The sequence below is a fragment of the Entelurus aequoreus genome, linkage group LG09 (assembly GCF_033978785.1).
Source record: "Entelurus aequoreus isolate RoL-2023_Sb linkage group LG09, RoL_Eaeq_v1.1, whole genome shotgun sequence".
Lineage (NCBI taxonomy): Eukaryota > Metazoa > Chordata > Actinopteri > Syngnathiformes > Syngnathidae > Entelurus > Entelurus aequoreus.
In genome coordinates this window covers 3,293,023-3,303,383 of record NC_084739.1, presented here as the reverse complement: position 1 = coordinate 3,303,383, position 10,361 = coordinate 3,293,023, and the positions used below count along the sequence as shown (strand labels likewise).

The 10,361-nt window shown below is 37.9% G+C and overlaps 2 protein-coding genes across 2 annotated transcripts in view; both read left to right on the top strand.

Annotated features, from left to right (window-relative positions):
- LOC133657066 (endothelial PAS domain-containing protein 1-like) overlaps positions 1–6,674 on the top strand; it is a 30,153-nt gene extending 23,479 nt beyond the window's left edge. The window contains exons 11-15 of the mRNA XM_062057970.1: positions 1,418–1,956; positions 2,029–2,116; positions 4,991–5,045; positions 5,138–5,224; positions 5,297–6,674. Of these exons, the coding sequence (XP_061913954.1) occupies positions 1,418–1,956; positions 2,029–2,116; positions 4,991–5,045; positions 5,138–5,224; positions 5,297–5,445 (918 nt within the window). The 3' untranslated portion in view covers positions 5,446–6,674. The remainder of the gene's footprint in view (positions 1–1,417; positions 1,957–2,028; positions 2,117–4,990; positions 5,046–5,137; positions 5,225–5,296) is intronic.
- LOC133657067 (endothelial PAS domain-containing protein 1-like) overlaps positions 1–10,361 on the top strand; it is a 113,578-nt gene that overhangs the window by 99,360 nt on the left and 3,857 nt on the right. The window lies entirely within an intron of this gene.

Genomic DNA, 10,361 nt, shown 5'->3' with positions numbered 1-10,361 from the left:
GAAGCTGCAAACAGGAAGTAGAATTCCACTCGATGGTTCTGGTGTGTTTAGAATTAGACTACGCAGTATGTCCATACATGACGGATTTATATTGTTATTTATTTTATTTATTTTATTTATTTTATTTATTTTATTTATTATTATTTATTTTTTTATTATTATTTATTTATTTATTTATTATTTATTGATTTATTATTATTATTTATTTATTTATTATGATTATTTATTATTATTGTTATTTATTTATTATTTATTTATTTATTTATTTATTATTAGTATTATTTATTTATTATTATTATTTATTATTTTTATTATTGTTATTATTATTTATTGATTTATTTATTATTTATTATTATTTATTTTATTTATTTTATTTATATATATATTTATATATTTTATTTTATTTTTTTTTAATTACATTACGATTTTAGTACACTGAACACATATTTGTTACAGCAAAAATGTGTAGAAGCATCTTCAATAAAGCTGCTATCTTGTTGGCTTGCTAACTGTTAGCATTTTCACCATTTTTTAGCTACGCAACTAAAGTCATGTATTTTGTTACTTGGTACTATCTCACTAATATGCTAACGTTTAGCATGCTAACTATTATATTTTTATCCAATTTTGTAGCTATAACACTACAAGTTGTTGATATTGTTACTTGGCACTATCTTACTAACATGCTAACGTTTAGCATGCTAACTGTTATCATTTTATCCAACTTTGTAGCGATAACACTAAAAGTTGTCGATATCGTTACTTAGCACTATCTTACTAACATGCTAACATTTAGCATGCTAACTGTTATAATTTTATCCAATTTTGTAGCTATAACACTACAAGTTGTTGATATCGTTACTTGGCACTATCTTACTAACATGCTAACTGTTATCATTTTATCCAATTTTGTAGCTATAACACTAAAAGTTGTTGATATTGTTACTTGGCGTTATCGTACTAGCGTGCTTACTGTTAGCATGTTAATTGTTAGCATGCTAACTGTTTCCTTGCGGGCATTCAGAACCTGCAATGGCCTCCTGATCCTCAGTTAGCTGGAGAAAAGTGGAAAAATATTTCAAAATTGAGGAAATTTGTTGCTAACTTGTGAAATATTTGTAATATTTAGACCAAGATGTTTCCTGAATGTGACACCTTCTCCCTGTTCTTTGGCTATGGGGAAGTTCTCTTCCCCATAGCCACTTCCGGTTATTCTAATTCAAAGTCCTGTGGGTTGGAGCCAGTCCTATTCAGATGTGACGTCTTCATTTGAATTGAAATAAATGTAACAATAGTGAATTTTGCACCATCCTGAAGGACAGGTGACGATGATGCAGGTCTACGAGCAACAACATGTTGGGCTCCACCATTGATGTCCCTGAGGTTGTTACTCTAACAGCATGTCGTGTCCTTTCAGAGGGACTTGAGTGACTTTGATCTGGAGACATTGGCTCCCTACATCCCCATGGACGGAGAAGACTTCCAGCTCAATCCCATCATTTCAGACTCCGAGCCTCTGGAAGTGGGTGTGTCCATGGGGAGCAGTGGTGGCGGCGGCAGCCTGGCTCAGTCCCAGCAGACCCCCCAGCAGAGCTTCAGCAACATTGCCAGCCTCTTCCAGCCGCTGTCCTCGCCCCCTCAGCAGCAAGGCCGCTACCGGACCCATCCCGCCGCCGCCTCCTCCTGGTCTGCGGGGGAGGACGGAGGCTGCGGTCAGGGGGAGCTGGACCCGAGGACGAGGTGCCACATGATGGGGTGCATGCAGAACCCCCCATACCAAGTGCCTGCCAGCACCCCTTTGTCTTCCATGGGGGGCATTCAGAACCTGCAGTGGCCTCCTGATCCTCTGCTGACTTACCAGCAACACGCCAACAAAGGTTACCGCATGGACTCTTTGTCTGGAGACCCGCGCCTGTCTTGCCAGCAGAACCTGCAGAGCGTCCTGCACAACCACAGGTGATGTTTTCTGAGGATGTCTCCAGTCCAGCAGTGATCGCGTGCAAACAGACTTTCATCGTGTGTGTGCAGGTCCATGGAGAACTTTGGACAAGCTTACAGAGATCTGCGTCCCCCTCGTGTAGACAACAGCGTCAAACGCTCCTTCGATCAAATGGCGGTAAGTCCCTCTGACCCTCGCCGTCGGAACCTAGGGCGACTTCACCGGGTCCTTGGATTAAAGTGTTGGGACATAGCCCTTCATTGATTCTTTCATCAATCAATTAATCAATCAATAAGTCAATCCGCCCATCCGCAATTGTTCTTACTTTCAAACAATTAATCCCTCCCTAAAGTAAAACGGGATGTCGCTATTGCGCCAATTTACACAAATTCAACAAATCTCTGTGAATGATGCACAACTTTGGCCAATAGAATTTGCCTCTGATTGACGAACGACTGAAATAAACTTGTTTCTTGGTTAGACCAAGCAGGAACAACAACACATCAACTACTGTATATATTGATCAAACCACACAATTGTTTTAGCTCCCACTTACCTCCTCCTGTTCCTGTCTACAGCGCTAAGCCTTCTGGGTAACGTGGTATTTGTTTGTTTAGTCTTTATTTGAAGGGACAATGTACAGAAACATTAAGCTCAAAGACAGATATGTTAGATTATAGCTAAATAGCTAATTTCCATCTGCAGTCGTGTACTCCCTACTTGACATTTATTTATCATTGAGTTATCCAGAGTAAGACTATTAAGAACCTATTTTATTTTGCAGTGCTGACCTACGTTAGAGATGTTGAAGTGTTTCCTCTACAGTTGCTCGTGATTGATCTGGCCTTGGTCACTTTGAACCCTTGAACCATTGTTCTTATTGGTAGAGTCAACTTGGTACATGTGCTGTGTATTGCAGCATTAGTCAAACGTACCATTTCTTCACATGCTTGTTGATGCCACCTTCCGTTGCCTCCACATGGGTCAAAGCCACCTCATACCCTGTAAGGGTCCGCCTGGTTCTTGGCATCGGCCGATATTGCAGACACTATCATTTCAGCTTGCCCGCTAAGCCACAATGATCCATAGATTCAAGGCCTTTGGGAATCTGCTTTGATGTTTCTTGCACCCTCTTCCTATCATTGAGATCTTGAGTATACCATCGCCCAAGACTTTTCACTGGTTGCTCCTGAATCTCGCAGAGTATAAAGTGGTGATTGATCATCTTTGCACGTTTAAGCACAAGGCTTCTTGACTTCTTGGTCCTAAACGTCATTCTTCTCCAGTCCAAGAGAGGCTGTAATCTCTCCAACAATGACACATCTGCATCGGTACTTGGACTGATGAGTCTAAGAACATCCATGAAGGCACAAATTGGTGGTAGCTCTTCAGAACCTCTCAATGAAACTCCTGGACTTGCTCTCTCTGCCGCTCTGATAATAATTTACAAAAAGAAGTAGAGAACTGGTGCAGCCCATGGGTATTCCAACCTCCATACTCTGCCAGTTTGTTGTGTATTATGCAGTTGTAAATCCCATATCGAGTTGACTGTAATATTGCTCAATATAGTTCTTACTTTCTCTGGTATCCGCAGGAAGTTCATTGCAAATTCAATCGAAGCTTGAGGAACTGAGTCATACGCATTTGCAAGATCAAAACAAAAGATTAGTTCTCAGCCATTTAGACTCCTGAGTGGTATGCCACATCACACTGGTATGCTCGAGGCAACCAGTGAGCCTGGTGTCCCAGTTTTCTGCACAGCGGTATTTATCAAGCCATTCTCCAGTATGGAAAAAGAAAGTCTTTGTGCGAAGATTCTAAGCATGATCTGCACTGCACCAAGATAGTGGAACAATCTCCTGCCTCCACTCAACTTCCATAAGTCTCCACGAGAACCTTTTCAAGCCTTCACGTTTTTTGTAGACCTTCTGTTTGTCTACAAATCTTGCTACTTTATGCAGTTTCTATTCCGGCACATCAACTCGAACCCCAGGTTTGGAAGGTCTCACAAGGCTTGATACGTCAGGTGTTGGTGTCTCACAGAGATGGTCAGAGTGTACATTCTTAAGGTGATCATCAAGTGCTTGCTGAGGGATGTTCAATTCATCACTCTTACTCGGTTCAAACAACTTCTTTGTAAACTTTTGGGGTTTTCAAAGAATGATCTTCTGGCTCGCTCTCTTCTTCCTTTTTCTTTTTCGTTCGAAGTAGTACTCTTAGTTTTGTTGTGTCAGCTCTTCTATCCCTGCTTTTTGCCACCTGTGCTTCAAAGATTTTAACTCTCTTCTCAAACCAGCAATCTTCTGCTCATGCCTGCTTGGTTGCGGGTGCAGGATGTTCCTTCCGAACCCCAACACAGCCGAACCTCAACATCGCAACATCATAAATCAGGTGACCCATCACTTCCAACGCTCTCTTTGATGTACCTTTCAGAGCATTTTCCAGCATGATGCTAACATCTTCCATTCATTCCGAGCTCTAGTGTCAGCCATTGATGGCCATTTCAGCTTCTTCTTTCTGTCCGTAGCTTCCTCTGCGGGAGATTTACCAGAGCACTGTGGTCTGCAACCTGGCCTTGGTTGTTACTCAACTGATCTGGAGTCTGCTGTTTTTCTCCAGGAGGAAATTGCATTAACTGGCAGACTGGTTTCTGACACAGTAGAAGTGTCCTGTGATCTTGGGACAGCCGATCATTTCATTCTTCCCTAAATAACTCTCAAACCCTTGATGCTAGCAAACACTCCTCCACACCAACAGATTGGACGCCCAGAATCTGTGTCCATTATTCCGCTATTCCGCAATCATGGTCTTGGACGTTTCCTGTAGTCTTCAGAACCCGTCCATCATTATTATACCATGTGATTAATCATGATTAATCATGTGATTGTGTGTTCTTTGGGGTGAATGTAAGATGTCAGAGTCCATTATTCCGCTATTCCGCAATCGTGGTCTTGGACGTTTCCCGTAGTCTTCCGAATCCGTCCGATTTGGACCATCATTATTATACCATGTGATTAATCATGATTAATCATGTGATTGTGTGTTCTTCAGGGTGAATGTAAGACGTCAGAAAGCATGTGGAAGAAGATGAGGAGCAACATGTCCGGTAAGAACTCTCCAGTCACGGAAACGTCTTCATCTCCACTTTTGTTTTCTTTCATTTTCTGGAGTTCATCTTTCGTCTTGTCGTGTTTTTAGGTAGTGGTCCAGGCGGGCTGAAAGCGGACACCAGGACTTTGTGTTTGGGAAGTGTGCAACAGCACAGGAAGTCTCAGTATCCAGGAAGTACGTCAGGTGATTGGGACGTTCTTCTGCATGTCCAGTTTGGTGACGTCAAATCTTCCGTGCCGTTTCAAGGTCTTGCCAGTCGCTTACTGGGTCCGTCGTACAACTTCTGTCTGCCGGAGTTGACCCGCTACGACTGCGAGGTCAACGTACCGCTGCAGGGCCACCTGCACCTGCTGCAGGGCTGTGACCTGCTGAGAGCTCTGGACCAGAACACCTAGAAGGTCCTCACCCTGACATGGACCTCACTTTGTTGGAATGATGGACACCACTCCCACACTTGGACTGCCTTGTTTCCTCCTTCGCACGTCCTGCCTTCTGTAGCCGCCATCTTGTTGTCCACCTCACCCCAACACGGATGTGTCATGTGACCCTGCGTGACCTGTAGGCCGTGAGCGGTCACAGGTCAGCAGTTTGTGACATGGTGTCAAAGGAGATGATGTCAAATAGATGTTCATTCTTAACCAATACACGTAACTAAGTTTTATTGTTAGCTAATACACGTTAGCTCATTTCCATTGTAAGCTGGCACACGTTAGCTAATTTCCATTGCTAACTGATATATGTTAGTTAAGTTTTATTTTTAGCTAATACACGTTAGCTAATCTCCATTGTAAGCTGATACACGTTAGCTAATTCTCATCGTTAGCTGATGTATGTTAGCTAAGTTTTATTGTTAGCCGATATATATTAGTTAAGTTTCATTGTTAGCTAATACACGTTAGCTAAGTTTCATTGTTAGATCATACACATTAGCTATTTTTTATTGTTTGCTGATACACATAAGCTAATTTTCATTGTTAGCTAATACACGTTAGCTCATTTTCATTGTTAACTGATACACATGAGCTCATTTCCATTGTTAGCTAATACACGTTAGCTAAGTTGCATTGTTGGCCAATACATGTTAGCTAAATTTCATTGTTAGATCATACACATTAGCTCATTTCAATTTTTTGCTGATACACGTTAGCTCATTTCCATTGTAAGCTAATACACGTTAGCTCATTTCCGTTGTTAGCTAATACATGTTAGCTAAGTTTCATTGTTAGCTAATACACATTAGCTCATTTTCATTGTTAGCCGATACATGTTAGCTCATTTCCATTGTTAGCTAACACATGTTAGCTACGTTTCATCGCTAGATCGTACACATTAGTTAATTGTCATTGTTAGCTTGTGAGTCCAATTTATTTATAGTCTAATCTAATTGTTCATGCAGTAATACTACATCTATGCACACAAATACCGTAATGCACTATAACACATGCATCTACTCGAATAAATCCACGTAACCGAATACATCCATGTACTCTAATACACATATGTACTCTAATTCATGCAGGCACTCTATTTCATTCATGTACTCTTAATAGACATATGTACGCTAATACAAGTATGTACTCTGTGCATATAAGTATGTACTCTGTGCATACAAGTAAGTACTCTGTGCATATAAGTATGTACTCTTTGCATGCAAGTAAGTACTCTGTGCATATAAGTATGTACTCTGTGCATATAAGTATGTACTCTGTGCATACAAGTAAGTACTCTGTGCATACAAGTAAGTACTCTGTGCATATAAGTATGTACTCTGTGCATACAATTAAGTACGCTGTGCATATAAGTATGTACTCTGTGCATATAAGTATGTACTCTGTGCATACAAGTAAGTACTCTGTGCATACAAGTAAGTTCTCTGTGCATATAAGTATGTACTCTGCATATAAGTATGTACTCTGTGCGTACAAGTATGTACTCTGTAGACACACACACGTTCTTTAAGGACTGTTAGAACCACATTGATAGATATAAGAATCATTTTAAAAAGAGATTATAGAATTAGGAGAGTAGAGTTGTTTTTACGCTGTAACACGGAAAAATACTATTTTTATTTTTAACGAAAATGTGTTATATTACAAAATATTTTTCTTCAGATTACAACTTTATATACAATGACTTTATTTATGTAATGCAAGTTTATACTTGTAAAGGTAGTTTTTTTTTTTTTTTTTAATAATCTAGAATGTCATCCTAAAATGTAAAATATGATCATAATTCCATATTATTACTAAGACCTATAAATTAAATGTTTGTAATATTGAATTGTTACTCTCGTACAATTACAAATTGAAAACCCCAGTAATGAAGTATTTGGTGTGGTCCAAGTACGCCGTTGTAGCATTACTAATCTGCTAATAAATCATCACATCATATTTTTCATGTATTCATCTGCAATATTAGCAATGAAGCAATCAAGTTAGTCGTCTCGTTTAAGTCACTTTAGACATGATGTAGTGATTTTATATATATATATATATATATATATATATATATATATATATATATATATATATATATATATATATATATATATATATATATATATATGTATATGTATATATATATGTATGTATATATATATATATGTATATATATATGTATGTATATATTTATATGTATATATATGTATGTATATATATATATATATATATATATATATATATATATATATATATATATATATATATATATATATGTATGTATATGTGTGTGTATATATTTATGTATGTATGTATATGTGTATATATATATATGTATATATGTATATATATATTTATATGTATATATGTATATATATATATTTATATGTATACAGTGTTTCCCATAAACTGCCAAGATACCTGTGGCGGTGGGGGCGTGGCTATGGGCGTGGTCACCATGACATAATCGAGTAATTTGCATAATTTACTACAATGATATGATTTTCTCTAAAAAGGCTCAAAAAATGTATACTTACTCATTAATAGTAAAGTTTTGTTTTAACGTCCATCCATGCATCCATTTTACAATATAATTACAACACTTTATGTACATATTTATATACAGATTTCAACAATAAGTTATTCACTGAAATATATTTATTAATTGTGGTTATTACAAAAAATATATCTTATAAAATATAAAAGCTAAAATGTCCCTTAAAGGCCTACTGAAATGAATTTTTTTTATTTAAACGGGGATAGCAGATCTATTCTATGTGTCATACTTGATCATTTCGCGATATTGCCATATTTTTGCTGAAAGGATTTAGTATAGAACAACGACGATAAAGATTGCAACTTTTGGTATCTGATAAAAAAAGGCTAGCCCCTACCGGAAGTAGCGTGACGTAGTCAGTTGAACATATACGCAAAGTTCCCTATTGTTTACAATGATGGCCGCATGAAGTGAGAGAGATTCGGACCGAGAAAGCGACAATTTCCCCATTAATTTGAGCGAGGATGAAAGATTTGTGGATGAGTAAAGTGCAAGTGAAGGACTAGTGGGGAGTTGAAGCTATTCAGATAGGGAAGATGCTGTGAGAGCCGGGGGTGACCTGATATTCAGCTGGGAATGACTACAACAGTAAATAAACACAAGACATATATATACTCTATTAGCCACAACACAACCAGGCTTATATTTAATATGACACAAATTAATCCTGCATAAAAACACCTGCGTGTTTGTTATGCTAGCTCCTAGCTCCTATGCTAGCTCCTAGCTCCATAGAACACGCCAATACAATTCAAACACCTGATCAACACACACAATCACTCAGCCCAAAAGACCGTTCACCTAACCCAAGGTTCATAAAGCTTATATATTTTTAAAAAGTTACGTACATACGCAAAAAAAAGTTGCGCACATACGGTCAAGCGATCAAATGTTTAGAAGCCAAAGCTGCATACTCACAGTAGCACGTCTGCGTCTTTGTCATCCAAATCAAAGTAATCCTGGTAAGAGTCTGTGTTGTCCCAGTTCTCTACAGGCGTCTGTGTATCGAAGTCAAAAGTCCTCCTGGTTAGAGTCTCTGTTATCCGAGTTCTTCCATCTTGACTGCATCTTTCGGGAATGTAAACAAAGAAGCGCCGGCTGTGTACTGTTGTGGCTGACTACGTTCGAAAAATACGTCCATTTCGCACCGACAACTTTCTTCTTTGCTTGCTCAGCTTCCTTCTCCATAATGCAATGAACATGATTGGAACAGATTCACGAACACAGATGTCCAGAATACTGTGGAATTATGAAATGAAAACAGAGCTTTTTCGTATCGGCTTCAATGTGGAAGGCATACCCGTGTTCGCCGGTCTACGTCACGCGCATACGTCATCCTCAGAGGCGTTTCGAACCGGAAGTTTAGCGGCAAATTTAAAATGTCACTTTATAAGTTAACCCGGCCGTATTGGCATGTGTTATAATGTTAAGATTTCATCATTGATATATAAACTATCAGACTGCGTGGTCGCTAGTAGTGGCTTTCAGTAGGCCTTTAAAGCTCTGCCCCTTTAATTAGTGCATACTAAATAATTGAACTTTAGCCTACTACTACAAGCATATTATTTACCAGCAACATAAAGTGAAACAGAGGCAGAGGTGTCCTGCCACAGTCAGTAACAAATAAACAGAAAACAGTAGTGGTCAAATACAAACAAGGCAACAAGAGAAGTATCCTACACTTCTCTTTTGTAAAGTAAATGTGAACAGCCTATATGGGCATCTACATCAACTATATGATTTGCCTGAGAAGCTGGACAGGACAAAAAATAAAAATATTTTTTTTTTTTTTTTTTTATTTGTGGCGGACGTAATTCTTTCGTGGCGGGCCGCCACAAATAAATGAATGTGTGGGAAACACTGGTATATGTATGTATATGTGTGTGTATATATATATATATATATATATATATATATATATATATATATATATATATATATATATATATATATATATATATATATATATATATATATATATATATACATATATATACATATATATATATATATATATATATATATATATATATACACATACATATATATATACACATACATATATATATATTTATATATATAAACACATACATACATATATATACACATACACATATATATATATACATATTTTTATTTTTTAATTGTTTATTTTTTTTATGAACTATGTCATTGCTGTTGCTACTGTCAATCACGCGGTGAGCACTTTTAAAGGCCGCATGTGCGTAGCGTGGTGGTCAGCGGTCCCTCGCCGCACGCCATTGTTCTTCCCGCCGTGGGCCGGCCAGTACTGTGTACAAATATGTGTAGTACTTAT